This window comes from Leptinotarsa decemlineata, unplaced genomic scaffold (assembly GCF_025532065.1).
Source record: "Leptinotarsa decemlineata unplaced genomic scaffold, Ldec_3_MD MMD2_P_RNA_scaffold_8, whole genome shotgun sequence".
NCBI classification, from domain to species: domain Eukaryota; kingdom Metazoa; phylum Arthropoda; class Insecta; order Coleoptera; family Chrysomelidae; genus Leptinotarsa; species Leptinotarsa decemlineata.
Window position 1 is genome coordinate 2,934,241 of NW_027412535.1, and position 18,290 is coordinate 2,952,530.

At 31.7% G+C, this 18,290-nt stretch overlaps 1 protein-coding gene across 1 annotated transcript in view; it reads right to left on the reverse strand.

Moving 5' to 3' along the window:
- Window positions 1-728: 728 nt before the first annotated feature.
- LOC111516116 (xaa-Pro aminopeptidase 3) overlaps window positions 729-18,290 on the reverse strand; it is a 37,601-nt gene continuing 20,039 nt past the window's right edge. Inside the window, exons 6-8 of the mRNA XM_074170328.1 lie at window positions 14,792-15,033; window positions 12,505-12,625; window positions 729-958 (exon numbers count right to left, since the gene is read on the reverse strand). Of these exons, the coding sequence (XP_074026429.1) occupies window positions 795-958; window positions 12,505-12,625; window positions 14,792-15,033 (527 nt within the window). The 3' untranslated portion in view covers window positions 729-794. The remainder of the gene's footprint in view (window positions 959-12,504; window positions 12,626-14,791; window positions 15,034-18,290) is intronic.

Consider the following 18,290-nt stretch of genomic DNA (forward strand, 5'->3'; position numbering starts at 1 on the left):
CCAGCAGCTTGACTGCATTAACCTTTCTAGATTTCATATCATTTCTAGAAACATGTGGATTCGTTTTCCGATGGCATTTCAGGTTAGCTTCCCAAATTTCTGCTACCGCAGTTGTCAGTTGATTGGTCAAACCACCAACACTGACATAAAAACTTGGCAAGTTGACTTGGGTGTCACACCAATAGGTGGTTCCACTTATGTTTCGCTTGCGTTTACGCAGCTATTTTTATCAAGTACTTTCTTGGTTTTTTTCTCATTTTGTCTTCAATCGAGGACCGCCTGCCCGGTACTGACGATGCCCAATAGGCTGAAACAGCTGTATACCGGTGGCTCTTAAATTGAAATCAATATGGGAATGATCAAAGGGTACTTATCTATTTATTTTTTATATATATATATATATATATATATATATATATATATATATATATATATATATATATATATATATATAGGGAAGTTTTGAACTTTAAAACTACAAGCAAATAATCATCAGCTTATAAACTTAGATGTTACTAATTCATTAGCAATATGTGGTTTGGCAGTCTATCGCAAAAATCCTCTTTCAAGCTCTACAGGCAATCGACGAATTTTCACTCAAAAAAAAAAAAAAACAAAAAATAAAAACTATCTCGCTCAGGTGCGACCGGCCTATGGTGTTGTCACTTTTCGGAAGGAACCTTCCAATTTACAAATTAAAAAAGTTTTAAACATTCAACAAGAAAATAAAAAAACAACAATTTATTTTGTCTTAAAATATATACACTTTTTTATATAAAACAAAATAATATTTACTATTGTCGACACACAAGTTTTTCTATATCATCAATGTGTTTTGGGCATTTTCTACTAAGCACGACAGGTCCATTTACAGTTATCAGAACGTCATCCTCTATTCTAACTCCAATTCCTTGATATTCTTTGGGCAGTAATTTATTTTTTTCATTTATATAAATTCCTGGAAAATAAAGGTATCCATGTTAATGCACTTCAAAGACCATAACAGTTATAATTATACCTTGAAGATACCAACTTGGTTGACAGAAAGTGAAGCAAGAAAGTTTGTAGAAGAAATTTTCGACTATTGTCGACCATCAACTATCAATTCAACTTAATTAATATCTATCGAGAGCAGTTACTACCATCGCTTTCCCACCAAAAATAGCGTTTACTTTTCGAGGCGTTATTATTCAATATTTTTGAAATCTGCGTTCAACAAATTGTTATTATTACATTCAACCTGATGATATCTAGCACTTGAGTATGAGGCAAACCACTTTAGTGCAATACCTCTGATACCACATTTTTCTAATTTATATAGGAGGATGTCATGATTTACACAATCAAACGCCTTAGACAAATCTATAAACAGCCCTAGCGCTGAGCTTATTGTCGAGTGATTTTGAGACTTTATTAATGAACATGGATAGGGAATTGCATTGATTCTATTTTTTGTAAATGAATGTTGACAATCAGACAATCTATTATAAGTATTTAAGAAGTTTAATAATCAGTCGTTGACACCTGCTTCAAAAACTTTTCCGTTACGTGAACATAGAGTTATTGATCTATAACTCTCTATATTTTCTTCATGACCCTTTTTATGCAAAGGAATAACATGCGCGATCTTTAGTGCAATATGCCTTGTTGAATCGACAGATTTATTAGGTATGTTAGAGGTGTAAGTATTGTTTCAAAGTTTGCTTAAGTAAGGCATTTGAGATCTCGTCGTCGCATCCTGAGAACTTTGATTTTTTTCATATTTGCAATGACATTCTTTACTTCAAGACATTCCACAGGTGCAAAAAAAGGGGAGTTTTACGAAATTCTTATGTTTGATTGAATATATTCGTAATCAATATAATTAGGCAGGGCAGTTCAGTCGTCATATTTATTGCCATAGATGTAAAAAACGTATCGAACTCAGCACAATTTTCTGATTCCAGACTATTACCCTCAGTTCTATGTTAGTGTGTTCTTTAGCTTTACGGCTAGTGGTAGTATTAACAATATCCTAAATAGTTTTATTTTTGTTGTTAGAGAGTAATACCTTGGTTTGGTAACAAAAAATGTTCTTTTATTCTCAGCCAAGGCAGTTTTATATTCTTCATTTATTTCTCTGAAAGCATCTCTATACTCTGGTTACACCCTACTGAGATCCCCATACAGAGATACTCTTTCCCTCAAAAATTTATAATTTCTAGAGTCATGTTACTAACACGGTTCTTTTTTTAATATGTATTTTCTAGTTGGAAAACAATTTTCAAAATGATAATTCATTAGTTCCATGAAATTGTTGAAGGCAAGTTCACAATCTATTTCACCATAGACATTAACAATTATATTGTCAATTAGAGTGGAAGAGAGAGAAGTAATTTTGTTGGTTCTTTTATAACAGGTATGGTTCCATAGGACAATAATAGATTCATGAAAGAATATTTGGAGGAGTAATCACTTAACATGTCAATATTCAAGTCTCCACTAATAATTTTTTTTTCAAAGAAATTAAAAAATCGAGCATTGCGCCAAATTTAAAAAAATTGAGGGGGTCGATAAATACATACAATTACAGTGTTGAGGTTTCTTACTTCGGTAACACAGCAATATTTACTACCAAGAAGTTGTTTATTTCCTTCAGCATGTTGCATTTGTAGCCATTCTTGATATAGCGACAGAAATCAGCACTGAGACTAATTTTCAAAGCTGATGACGGATTGTCAGTGTTCACTAATTAGTAGAAAATCGGGTTTAGAATCTCAAGTTGAAGAATTTTGTTACCCAAGCACTAGATGTTCTGGTGAATAATTAAATTTTTATGAGTACTTTTTTGTTGATCTTTATATGTTTTCCTTGGTAGTCCAAGTGGTCGCTGTATTCCAACCTCGGGTAGACATTATCTAAGATGTCCTTGGTAATTTTTAAATCTTGTGGTTTTTGCGGATTGTTAACATTTGTGTGTGGCTGTTCAACTCTCTGAGTAAATCCACCATTGGTTCTGACAGCCCGAAAGTTCTAATATTGATTTACTGATATAAAATTTTCCACTTCTATTCAGTGGGATGCCATCACTCATGTAGTTAGATTTTCTCAGTATATTGTTGCAGTCCAGAAATAAAGCATTATGTATTTTAGATAGATAAAGCAATTTGAGACGCATTTCTAATTATTTTTATAAATAATTTGGTTTATATTTCTTGAGTTATATCTATAGGGCTGTGATATTATAATTGAGCGAGTATGTTGGGATCTCTGAAGAAAAGTGTCAATTAAGTTTTGAATTCAATGTGTTCGGCCACAGAAAGATGGTGTCATTTTCAGTAAAATATTTAGAGTTCTCAAGAGCTGTAGTGATTAATTTGTCGTCGCTGGCAGGTTTCAAGAGTGATTCCAATACAAAATTAGAAGTCATGTTGTTCATATAGATAGATTATTGTGTACCATGAGATCCAAAGACCAGTAATGATCTATTTACACTACGATTGTAATTTGCTGTTGAATTGTCTCTCATTATGTATTTAGAGATTATTTCTAGTTCCGAGGTAATTTCCTTCGATTTATTGACGTTTTTTGTAGAAACTTCTGTTATTTCAGATCCTGAATTATTGTTGAATACCCTATCTTCTTTATTTTTTTATCAGCTCCCAGAATTGAATATTCTGTTTTCAAGTTATTGATTTCCGCATGGTACTGGTTATTTGCCAGGGTCAGAGAATCAACTTTTTTCCCATATTTTCGCAATCGGCATTCATTATCTTTATCTTTTCTTGAAAACTATTCATTTGAGTTGTAGCCTCGATAACCTTATTTTGAAGTTCTCTATTTTCCTAATGAGATCTATTTTAATTATTTGGTAAGATTAGCGTTTACTTCTTTCAGTTCTTCCATATATACTTCAATCAGATTGTAATTTTTTTCACTCTGACGAAGTTTCTCAATCCTTTATTCCTAAGATCCATTTCAGTTATATGTTTCATCAATCTCTCACTAGTTTTTTTCTCTGATTGTAGTTGGGCAAAAAATTTTTGTCTTCTCCAACATCTCGTCCTCAAAATCTTTTGATGTTCTTTGAATTCGATATATGTAGCAGTTTTTTCATTGATTTCTTTCCTTAGTTCATCAATTTGAACTTGCATTTGTTGAAGTTTTTCTTCGTTTTCAGTCCCAACCAAGTTATGTCACGACGTTTCGATTGTTAGGATCCACAATCGTCTTCTGCACAAGAAGCTGAGGTGAGTTTCTTTTTTGGTAACCTTGACCATAGTCTCATATCCTCGGAATAAGTCGCTGGTTCCGGGTGCGTACCGGGTATTCAACGTTTGTTTGAAGGTGGTTGACAATGTTTCGTGGTGTATTTCATCAGTTCGGACTTCCATTGTCTAATATAATATAAATTGATTTGAAATTCCTGAAAAAATATTAAAAAGATTAACCGAAAATAACAATTTTATTTGAACAAATAACTGAAATTACAAAGAAATAACATAAAAAACCTAACAACACCCAAAAAAATTAAAATTGAAATATTAATAAAAGCTGAAAATTAAAAATTATTAACAAAAAATTTAAAAAATTAAAAGATTCCAAACCAAGTTATGTCACTACGTTTCGATTGTTAGTATCCACAATCATCTTCGGGTGATAACTGTTAATAATAATTTTTAATTTTCAGCTTTTATTAATATTTCAATTTTAATTTTTTTGGTTGTTGTTTGGTTTTTATGTTATTTCTTTGTAATTTCAGTTATTTGTTCGAATAAAATTGTTATTTTCGGTTAATCTTTTTAATATTTTTTCAGGAATTTCAAATCAATTTATATTATATTAGATCAGGGGTCTCCAAACTTTGAAGCCTTCGGGCCATAATGATTTTTTCAGTTTGTTCCAAGGGCCAATTTCTGCCCTTAACTATATTTCTAGACTAGGATAGTCGCAAAGTGCGTGACCTAAGCTTTTTTTGCTTTTCAATTATTATTGTGTATTGTGACACTTAACGACATCTAGTTGCGAGTAGTAGTACTATGTACTATCTTTTTCAGCTACCCGCTAGGTGGTATTAGGCGTAATTAAATATTTGGAATTACCGCGTTGGTTCGAGAAAGTTCTGGTTCTAGCTAGTGTATTCCGATCACCTCGAGATGGCAGTAATAATTGCATATCTAACTCGGACGTTGGAAAGATAAATTGTGGAGTACCTCAAGGCTCTGTATTAGGGCCTATACTGTTTCTGTTATTAATTAATGATTTAACCAATATATCGATTACAGGAAGCTTTACATTATTTGCTAGCGACACCACATTATTGTGGCATGACAAGGACAAAAACAGATTACTAACAAACTGTGCCAAGACATGAAAAAAGTGAAGAATTGGTTTGACTCGAATCTTTTATCATTGAATACCAACAAAACAAATATATTAACATTCAAGTGTAATATACCTGATCCTATATGGCCTAATCCAATATGGCGCGGAGTGATGCACCCTTGAAAGAGCTCTGCTCTATAAATGATGGAAATTTTAATGAAAAAACGTTCAAATGTTGCCAAAAATCTACCAACGTTTTAGAGTGTGTGAAGTGTGGTTCAGTTTTTCATTTATCCTGTGCAACCAGGAAAAAGCAGAAATGTGAGAAACTATGTGAGAAACTATGTGATACAAGAATCATCTGCGAGGTGTGACAAATTTCGCAAACTAATAAAAATGAAGACCAAGTTAATCAAGAAGAAAATGCACTTATAAGATCAGAAATCGGCTTCCTAAGGAAAATATTATTGGAGAAAGAAGAAAAATATCAGATTTTACTTGAAAACAATAAATTGCTAAAGAGAACGAATGAACTGCTTGAAGAAAAAATCAAACAAAAACCATGTGAATTTCTGTTAAAGGAAGTTGACCTTCAAAAAAGAAAAAAAACACAACCTACAACAGTCATGAATAACCTAGACCAGGGGTCTAGGTTAGCATCGGATGAGTCAACGGATGTGTTATTAATATGCTTAAACTTAGATACTTAAGTTAAGTTTTCTTTGTCATCATTTCTGTCGTTAAGTTGTACCTTGCAAGTAAACAAAACCGAGTAATTATCATTCTGTGTTTTCTTCTTCAACTTATCACAGCAATAGTAACAACAATTAGGTAATCATTGGCTGTTGCGGGCCAGATTGATGACAGTAAATCATTGGCTGTCGCGGGCCGGATTGATGACACTGGCGGGCCGGTTTTGGCCCGCGGGCCGTATTTTGGAGACCCCTGTATTAGACAATGGAAGTCTGAACTGATGAAATACACCACGAAACATTATCAACCACCTTCAAACAAAAATCTGTATCTTCTTCAGTCTTACATTTTTTCGAGCAATACATTTTATGATCGCCAAAACATTAAGGTACCCTTCTTTCTCTATAGGCAACTCTCATAAAATATTCCCATACAACCTATGCATAAATATTTTTTATTTTTTTATTTAGAAATCTCGTTGCATCCACCACCATTATCAACATGGCTCCCTAATCTGGTCACCATACAATGTGCATATACAGCAACTCGAATCTTGTCAAAGAATCTTTATGAAATACATGGCTTACTGGATGGAGCTTACCCATCCCAAGGAATTGATAATAGAGTGTTGCTAAATAGATTTACCCTCTTATACTTAGAAAACAGAAGAACATATTATGCCTGTATCTTCATATATGAATTGATTCATAATCTGGTTGACTGCCCTGATTTGTTATCTCAACTAGATTTTCACGTAGCGAGACAAAGTAGTAGAAACGAAATTTTTTTCTATTTGCCTTTGCCTAGGATCAACGTGTTAATGAAATCTCTAGCTTATAACATCTGTAAAATTTATAGTAGTTTCTATTCAGAATGTGATATTTTTGTTGTTCCATTTGGACGCTTCAAGTATATAATTCGTAACAAGCTATTTTCTATGCAAGTCGTAGAATATAATTTCAACCCATAAGTGAAATACTGTGTTTCAACTCTCTGCAAACGGCCAATTCTATTAGAATTCTACAGTATATGTTTTTTGTTATTATTACATGAATGTATCACTGTTTGTATAATATCTATACTACTCTATTACTCTGCTGATTTTATATGCTATTCGTTATATTCCATTGTACTCATACTTAGTCATAGCTGTCAACTTAATTATATTTGTCTTGTAATTGGAACTACTCCTGTTAGACAATCACAACAAGAGCTGTCTTTATATTGTACTTCAGTCGTTCATCCACGAATATCGGACACTCCACCATAAAATGTTTAACTGAAATATGCACCCCATACATATAACAGATTTTTTCTTCTTCCTCTTCAGTAAGTGTTCGTGAGTATACTTTGTATGCCCAGTACGCAAACGGGTCATTATGATTTGTTGTTTCAAAAACATTTCTTTACAAAATCTTTTTTGCAGCACTTCCATTTTCTTCTTATTAGCTCCTGGACTATATAACAATATCATTTAACTAGATGGGCTTGTTTTTATTTCAGATACTATTTTTAGGTGTTGTACATTCATTCCATTTATTGATAAATATATGTTTCACCCAAGATTCCTTCTTGTGTAATCACTTTGGAATTGTAATACATTTATTATTATAGAGACCGTAACTTCTACACATTAATATGTATATGATGTTAAAATCACTCTTTTTTAACACTAAAAAAAAGGGTTAATTAGTCGAGCTCAACTTTAATGTGTATTAACTGTTTGTTGAAAGCTTTAATATCTTGAGAAAGGAAATAATATCAACAGTGAGTATTATAGAGTTATTGAAGCGTTTAAAGGCTGAAATTGCGGAAAACAACCCCATTTGAAGAAAAAGGAAATGATGCTTAATCAAGACAATGCATAGAGTCACAAGTCAATGAAAATCATGGCAAAAGTGCATGAAATGGGCTTCGAATTGTTCCGGTATACATCAAATTCGCCAGATTTAGCTCCCAGCAGCTACTGGCTGTTCGCAGACCTCAAAAAATGCTCACCGGTAATAAATTTCGCTCGAATGAAGAGGTTATTGCTAAAACTGAAACCTATTTAGAGGCAAAAGATAAATCATTCCAAAAAAGTGGTATTCAAATGTTAGCGGCGCTGGAATGATCGTGTGACTCTTGATGGAAATTAATGAATAAAGTCAACTTTGAACAAAAAATCGCCTTTTCTTTTTCAGGCCCGCGACTTTTCAGTCAAGGTGTTAGGTATAATAGTATCTACTGGTGTTGGGTATTCACATCTAGAAAAACTTGCTGTTTCCAAAGATATGCCTGTAATAACCGTTAAAACTTACGGTGCATGTCACGAAAAAGTTTCAGAAAAAACAATTTCTTTCACATGGAGGCAAAACTTGGGGAGAAAGACTTGGTCTTTGCTGACCAGTCAGGAACAAAACAGAAATGACGTTATGTTGGTAAGCAGCAAAAAGGAAGTGTAATCTTATAACACAAGGTATTCCAATATTTCGATAAGATTCATTATCACCATCAGGGAAAAGCTACAAATTATTATATCGAAAAAACAAAATATTACTAATAAGAGCATAACTTACTGTTAGTGAGGTTGTCCGTGTTCAAATTGGTGTGTATTAAATAGCATATGTCAGAGAACATAGAACTATTTTATAAACAAAGTTAACATATTTAAAATTGTAATTGACAAGTGTATCATATTTATCTGTAGCAACTTTTCTTGGATATTCATAAAAATAAATCAACACAAAACAGAAATTGTGAATTCCACAATCATGAGACAAGATGATGTGACTTATTGAGGGCAAGTATATTCAGACTGGAAAAGTCAATATCGATGTTAACTCCTACAATATCCTACCTACCCATGTCAAAAAGTTAAATCAATATTTGTTCAAAAAGTATCTGAAAGATCTGTTGATACCAATTGTGTTTACTATACTGACGAGTATATAGCTGTCTTATCCAATGTAATACTAATTATTGGATGAGCAGAACACATTGCATGTTAGTTAACCTAAGTGTTACTGCAATTATTGCAACTTTCAATGTCAATTTTACAATCATAACTCTTTATCTATATGTATATCGTTTGTAAACTTGCAGTTTAGACATATCTCATTTGTATTGTTTCATACATATACAAAATCAATTAATTATCTATTTATTTATAACTAGAAGAGCAAATTCAGAAAACAACTGTTGTATTAATCTCCAATTATGAAAGAAATTCAGAAATATATTCTTAGTATTATGAAATTGTTGAAAATTCTTTATCTGAATTGAGGAGAAAAGCATATATTTTACTGAGGTGTATAATGTCAGTTTTTTTGTTAAGGCAATCGGTCGATTGAGAGATGAAAGCCATTTGCAGAAACAATCTGACTAATTTTTCTCATTAAATTATAATTCATTTAAGTGTATTTTTTGAAGACATGGTTGCTGAGAGCACATCTCTCTGGATGTAATCTATCCTAATCTTTATGTGTCGAAATATTGTCTTTCAGTAATCTTGACATCTGACCTATATATTCACTATCACAATTACGGCAAGGGATTGAATAAATTAATTTAGATTGTAGATTGATGGGAGTTTTATTTTCAAGTTTATCTGTAACATCGTTAATGAAAGATAAAAATAATACAGGCATTAGCGGTGTGTTAGAATGAGTGACAATAGCATTATTATTAACATCTAGGGTAGAAAAGAGAAGAAAGAAATTTATTCACTCATAGACCAACTACATGGTATCGAACATGTCAATTCATAACTAATAAAAAGATTATCCAACGTGGACATAATAAAAAAAAACAAAAGTTGATATACAATTTAAACCGTTAATGCAGTTTTGATAACATTTATTGGGAGGCATTGAGAAATAGTAAAAAAAAGCAATGACCCCAGAATTGAACATTGCGCTACTTCAACATCACCTGAATATTTATCTGACTCAACACCATCTAATTTTACAAAGAACTGTCTATTCTCTAATACCAATATTATATAGTTTGGAAGCCAAAAACATTTTATCAATATAGTCAAAAGCTTTTGACAGGTCAAAGAAAATTCCTGCTACATGCTTCCTATTATCCATATTCCTAGATATGAAATCAACAAAAAGGGTAGAAGCAGATTCTGTTGACCTGTCAATGGGAAAACCATGTTGGAAATCATGTTAAAATTTTATAACTTATTAAAAATTTCATAAGTCTATTGTACATTAGTCTTTCTAAAATTTTTGAAGAAATACTAAGAAAAATAATCGGTCTATATTTATTCATTTCTGTTCTATTACCGCTTTCATGTATGGCGATCACTTTGCTCAATTTTAGCGCATCTTGGAATTCACCTGTTTCAATAGACATATCAATTATGGTATGACCAATAATTCAGAAATCTGCCACCTAGGGTACATTAGTGTACTTCATCTTTTCAAGACGCCAACTTGGTTGTTGAAACGCGCGTCGAGAAGAGGGTTGATGTTCTGGTATTTGGGAACAGTACTTGCTTTGGGTTTATCCTACGCCAAAGATTCCAGTTCTACCTTTCATCATCCCAAGTTGACAATCCAACTCATTGAGATTTTTTGAAGAGAGCAATTTTGCAGTATTGTTCACTTTATAAATATCAAAACGGTTATTAAAAAGTTGCTTTCTCCAAATTGTTCCAAGACCTTTTGAAATATTTCCTCTGATTGGGACAACCAGATTACAATTTTCAAAAACGAAGTGAAAATTTGTTTTCAAGAATTTTAAAAGGAATGTACTATTCCATATGGAAACATCAAGTGTGTTCTCTTGGTACTCTATTCTGTTGGACATTGGTTTCCCAATAACCTGACCTTACCTTTATGGAATGAACATTTTACTTTGTTGATGTTTAATGAACGATTATTTTCAGTTTCTAGTTTTCTTATATCTGTAGTTCCCTAAATAAAATTTTATTAACTAAATCGGAATTTGAATTTAAAATTGTACATGAAAAAATTGCTATTCTGACAAAATTATCTCAATACTTTTTCTAAATCTCTAATGAGAGGCGACATGAGAGGCGCAGTGGGATGTGTTTGGAACATGCTATGACTTTATGTGCTACCGAAAAATCCGCCATAATTGTTAAAATTGAGATTTTCACTTCTTAATAACAATTATATTTATACTTGTCTAAATCACAAGGTGATGAATGATAGAAAGGTATTCATGACTGAAAAAAATATGGAAAATATAAAAAATAAAGCAAGTTTTCACGATAGATAACTTTTTCAATTTATATAGTTATGGAAACTTTGGCGTAGAATATTTCCAAAACAAGCACTTTTCCAAATCACTAGAAATGCAATTCTCTTCTCAAAGTGCATCCCCTTTATCCTGAAATGAATAAAACTGTTTTTTTCATCTCCCGAAGAGGCCAACTTTTATGGTGAAACGCGCTTCGAGAAAAGTATTGCATGTCGGGTGATTGAGAAAAGTGCTTATTTTGGAGATATTCTAGAGTCAATGGTGCCAGGAATACTCATACAAAATCAGATACTAAATAGTTTCAGAGCCCACAAAGACATTTATAATTCGATTCCAAATAGTCTTATTTCATTCTGCTATCAATCTTGTTTCAATTATGGATGCTCGGCAGGATCCACGATACAACATTTTGAACTCTTCTGTCATAAATCGTACAAACCTGAATAAGAAGTGGTGATGATGACTTGCCTAACTAATACACTATATATGGAATTGACAGAAAATTCATTTCGTGAATATGAAACATAATCAATGTTGACCTGTTGCACACCTGAACTTCGACAACAATTGCTGAATGAGAAATCGCCTTCAGGCTCTCTCTCTCTGCAGTTTTCAATGCAAGTGATCACCTTGATGATCCCAGAGTCCAACAGTGATGCATCTATAATCCTTCGTGATGTTGTGATCTGTTATAGATTTTATCAGTGCTTCTGTAGTATAACAAACAATTGAAAAAGATGATTCACTTACTCGAGTTAATCGACACAACAACTGGTTTATAATATTGTGATCCCAGTTGGGTATTGGGTAATGGAAGTACAGTAATCCAGTTGTAAAGAAAGATATTCACTACGTATTTTATATTAAATAAGTTATTTGGTCTACACAGAGCAAATGAGGGTGTCGAATGATCATCATATAATTCCCTACAAATACTGAAAGCAGTTCATATTTTGATTGTCTGTGAATCACATTTTTAGTTATTTCTCAGACTATAGACCCAATTATAAATTTGAAGTGTCTTCTGACTCCCCTTACAAAGAAGTCCTATATGAGATTGATAGAAAATTCAATCCATAGAAGATAAGCAAGAGTCACGTTTATCAGAGAAAATTCAGAAAGATGCTTTTATCCTAAATTCTAGTTTAACAAAAATAACTTTGAATTGTCTCTAAACCCAATTAAAAAAGATTCTTAGAAGAAAATGAAACACAGGTTTGTTACACTCAATGCCCAAAATTTGGTAAACGTGAAAGAAAATATAAAATATTGATAACGATAAAAACTCACCCGGCTCTATAGTTATAACCATTCCAGGTTCAATTTTAATATTTCTATCAATAGTTGGTGTATCATGTATATCCATTCCCAAATAATGTGACACATGATGAGGGCAGAGCTGGTAAGCTGCCTAAAACATAAGATTCAATTCTATTAATTTATAGTTCAAAACCAGAGCCCATACACAATGCATTTATGATTCAACAATAGACAGTGCTGTTTCGATCCACCATAGGTCTCATCACTGGTGTAACCACTGAACCACAAATGCGTTGCTAGACTCAAGAACAAGCCTGATCTCATCAATGGTGCTATGCTGAACCACCAATGCGTTGCTGATCACAACTGTCCTTAAAGAACAAGTCTGAGTAGGAAAGGTAGGAAACCAATATCACTGGAGTTTTATCCCAACATTAAACCAGTTTAATCTTCCTCTTGAAGATTGTGACTTGGTGATCGAAATATGTGTCAAGGTGTTAAAATAACGGTTTGGTATTGGGATAAAACTTCAGTAATATCTATTACTACACCAAAGGGTAGAGTGAATGAGTTCTTATAGATAAAGACAAAATAAAAAAATGAGTTAAAATCTGGCAATTTATTTGCTATAACTAGACATTGTATATTTCAAAACCACAAAATGCATTTTGAATTCTCAAAATTAACTGTTTAATATAGGTTTCAATACTCTGAGTAGAAACTTTCTTAAATTAGATTTATCTCTTCAGAGGCCATCATTAATAACAAATCTTATGTTTTTCGCAAGAGGCGACAGTGTATAGAAAAAATCGTGGAGATGTATCTAGGTTGATGGATGGAGTAGTGTTTTTAATATTTTTTTTTAATTAAAGTTGGGAGGAACGGCCTTTCCCACTGTAATATGTATATTTGCTGCCTTGATATTAATTTGGAATGGTTTGAAGTTCAATCGGATCCCTTTTTTCAACTCTCCATTGTCTGGTTTTATAGCTTGCCCAAAATGGCTACCCTACCACCTTTTATTTATCCAGAATATTTTTCTTTCTTTTCAAAAATCTCTTTATGGATGAGGTGAATTCTTGTTTCTATTTCCTATGTACATAAAACATATTTCTGCGGTTTTATGTCTGAGTCACTACATAAGTTCAGTAAATCCATTTTTTTTCATTTTGGTATTGAGTGGAAGTGTTTTATCAACTGTATAACAATGATAAAAGAAGAGAGATTCTAAGGATCTAAACGAACCTATTTCAGCCAACTACTCTTCATTTAAAATAAGATACTCAATGAAAAGTCAAATAACAAGATGATACAGGTTGTTCCAAATCCTGAAATAAATTCTGAAAATATATTTTTTGTTAATTTTTTCCAAGAAATACTCACAAATTATAAAAAAATAAGACACATTCTACACATTCTTCCCTCTTTAGGTTGCCCCAGTCAGGAAGCATTTGAAAATGTATTTTTTTATGGTTCTAATTGTTGCACAAATTTCAAATGTATCATCCTTGAAATTGTCACTGAAAATTTATGATATATTAATTATTTCATAAATCTATTGTTGAATGTATCACCAATTATTGGTTTTGATAACCTCAAACCACTTTATGAAGAAATAAAATTTTGCATTAGTTCCATAAGGATAATAAATGCATGATCCTCTTGAATTAACAAAGTAATTCTTAAAAAAATAAAGAGTACATAGTATGGAAATTCATATTTTCTTCGCAATATCCCAAGTAAATGTTTTTACAATATTCATTTACACCTTTCTATAGAGATTAGTTGACTGAAATTTTTAAATTCAATTTTGTGATTGTATGTCTACCATGCAAAATATTTGGTATAGTAAATTTTATTAGTTCGGACTTCCATTGTCTAATATGATTCGAAATCTATGAAAGAACAAATGAAATTAGAATGAATAGCTAAAAATATCAATTATATTAAGCAATAAAACTTGAAATGAAAAAACAATAAAATGAATAACATAATTAAGATACAGAATAAAAATCACCACCTAATAAATGAAAAAGAGAATAAAAATAAAAATGAGCAGAACATTTAAAAGGTGGTGACTAATAAAATTCACCATGAAACATTGTCAACCACTTTCAACGAAAATTTGGTCTAGTTAATTAATTATGTCGCACTTAGAATGCACAATATATAAGATACTATGAATACAGCGAATTCCACTTTGACAATAATGAACAAATACGGTAATTTAGTTATTATTAGTGTTGTTATTATTACCCAATAAATATAAATCTTATATAAATATTGTTAATAAAAAATGCAATAATAAATAATTTACCTTCATTAGATAAGCATTAGAGGGTTGTATGCCCAATAAACCAATTTCCTGAAGCCGTTTTCCTAGCAAGAAACACATAGATTCGAATAAAGAGTCTAAAGTTGGGTATTTACTGCACATTTCAATTAGTTCCTGATGAACACAATAAACTATTTCATAAATTTCTCTTTGTTGGGGGGAGAACTTTCCATTTACGGGCCATGTTCTTGTTACATCACTTGCATAACCATGGTATTCACAACCTAAAAATATATATATATATATATATATATATATATATATATATATATAGCAGAAGAAGTAGTGACTGGATTAACTATAAATTCGTTCAATTTGTGAGGTTGCAGTCTAAAACATATATAGGACAAACATCTAGACCTCTAAGTAGTCGCATCACTTCCCATAAGAGCGACTGTAGACGAAATGTTAATTCTTGTGCATTATCAGAACATGTCAATTCGGAGGATCATAAAATGAATTTTGAAAACCCAAATATTTTAGATAGAGAAATCAATACAACTAAAAGAATATTTTTGGATATGATACATATCAATAACGAAGAACATTCATTGAATAAAAGATCTAGTAATTCGAGTATTATTCAGAATTTTCCCACTTGACATTGTCAGTCAAATTTTCAACAACTGCCATCATTTCATGTTTTTTCTATTTGTTTTTGAACCATTTTATATTTTATTCTCACGTTAGTAAGTTCTCCACTTTATATATTTTTTACCAGATATTTTATTATTGTAGTTATCCTGACGATGGTGTGAAATATATATATTATATATATATATATATATATATATATTGTTTAATTCGTGAGGTTGCAGTCAATAGCTGGGCTGTTACAAAGAAAACTCTTTGTTATATGTCAAGCTTTCGGTATATTTCACACCTTCGTCAGGACAACTACAATAATAAGATTATATATCTTGTAAAAATATATAAATATGGAGATGGAGAACTTACTAACGTGAGAATAAAATATAAAATGGTTCAAAAACAGATAGAAAAACATTAAATAATGACAGTTGATAAAAATTTTGGCTGACAACGTCAAGTGGGAAAATTCTGAATGATACTCGAATTACTAGATCTTTTATTTTCTTTATCATATTTCAGTAGGTACGTGTAAATTTAATTTAAATTTACTGAGTAGGTACGTGTAAATTTAATTTGAATGCTCTATGCTAAAGAGCATAGAAGTAGTTTTGTAAATAGAAAGACCAATTTCACATTTGCAAACTATCTTTTAACAGAAGGACATGAGTTCAATCATGAAAGTGTTACAGTTAGAAGAGAGGAGTTTGAAACTCAATCTTCTAGAATGTTTAGAAATCAGTCCTAGAATCAGGAATTCGAGTAATTTACTGAATGAACAATCAGAATTGAAATACTCCCCTTAACTAAATATTTTTTCAAAAGTGGAAACTGGGACATAAGCTAAGAATTTTATTTCATCACAAACTTAGGTAAAAATCAGATACTTGAAATGTAGGTACGTCTAATTGTAAAACTAGATATATTAAGCATTGAATATGTAGAATATTGTTAGTAAAGATACGCCCGAAGAAGCCATTGTATCGCGAAACACGTGTTGCGTTTTCGTAAAATTTTTAAGTGAAAATCTCACAATAACGTGTTATGAATTTTCATCAAGTATCGGCCAATTCCATCATATACATCTATAGTCAATTTTATATCGATAGTGAACAAAATAAGCTCTACTAATACTTCTGATATTTCAGAGGAAACCGGTTAAATTTATAGAACGTCCTTCGAAAATTAAAAGAAAAGGTGGTTTTGTAGAAAACCCTTAGAAGAAGTAACGGTTGCTAATAAAAATAAGCATGCCGAAATGGAAATGTGCCAAGAAAATTGTATTTCTAACAAAAATTTTGAACTGATGGAGATTACTAGTATCGACGAAAAAGAGAACTCATTGCCAAATGATCTAGAGAAGGCAAAGAGTCTTCCTTCAGATACGAGAGAAAATCATGTATTCTGAAATGTGATAGAACTTTTGGAAATAATCAGGAATGTTCGGGCGCATCCCACGATAAAGGGAGATAATTATATGATGTGGTAATTCTCTATGCCCAATCCATGAAAAAACTTCTCGTTTTTATCTGGATAACTTGCTTGTGAAGAGATGAAGAAGTTTTACCAAGAGCATTCCAGAACATACCATTATATTCTGGAATGTTTGAGAATAGTGTGAAACGTTCGGAAATATTCCGAAACATACCAGATCATTGTGAAACATCTCAGAACAGTCTTTATTACTGTGGGATGTTTTGGAACATTGTGGACCATTCGAAGTCCTTTTAGTGTGGATGAGGCTCCCAATTAATAAAGATATATAAAGCAAGTTCCGTTGACCCCTTATGATTCAAAATGTATTCTCTTATTTCAACTATATTATCGCATTTGAACTCTTTGAGCAAAGGCCGCAGCTACTACTAATCTGTCTTTTGATAAAATTCGCTTGACCAAAGTATGCTTGAAAAAGGTGAAAATATATGTACTTATAGACAACAAAAAAGTAAAGATACACCTCAACCTTCAAAATATGTCTGTCTGTTTAAAATCTTTTCACTATGGAAAACAAGACCAATGCATTTGGAACCTTTCTTCATCAGATCTGTCGCAATGGTTTGTCAGGCCGCCTAAAATCATTTTTTCGTGTGATAGTTTCAATTTTGCAACAACTTAAAAAATTCATTTGAATTACATGGCAAAAAGTAACTAATATAATGTGTATAAGATGCTTAAGGCAAGTAACGCATTTATTCAATAGAAATTATATCATCTCCGTCTAAATAGTTCTCCAATTACTTACCAATTTATATGTTACCATTATTTCAAACATTGAAATGGATCTCATAAGCATCCATTGAAAGATAGGCATATGCCATCGCGAACTTTTTTGTAAACTCATAAAATAACAATATCTAGTGAATTGTTTTGTTATATGTTAAAGAGCAGCGTTTTCGATGCAAGCTCTCAGTCTGAAGTCATCACTCGAGGGTCACCCTGTACATAACAGAAAGTGATAATAAACAACAAGGTCGGATATGACATAATAAAATGAATAAATATGCTGTGTGGTATCAGTGACCAAAAACTTATTTACTAGAAACCGTCCACGTCGATATGGATTTTCTTCCCATGTCAGTTGAATTTAATTATTCATTCATTCAATTTCAGTGGAATTATACAGAATCTAATTCAAAAGTCAAACTCTAGAGGTTCAATTTATAGTAAAGACAAGCACATTTTCAAATCGTAAACCAATCGGAAAAACCAAGAAATATTCTATATTGAATAAAGTAAGAATCTCCACTTCTACAATTATCTCAATAATTACACAATGCAGGATTGTTGAATAACTGAAACTGAATATTCATGTAGGACGCATGAATAACTTCAATGTATACAATTAATATACGATGGATTCAACAAACATAGACCAATAAAAGGTATCGCGAAT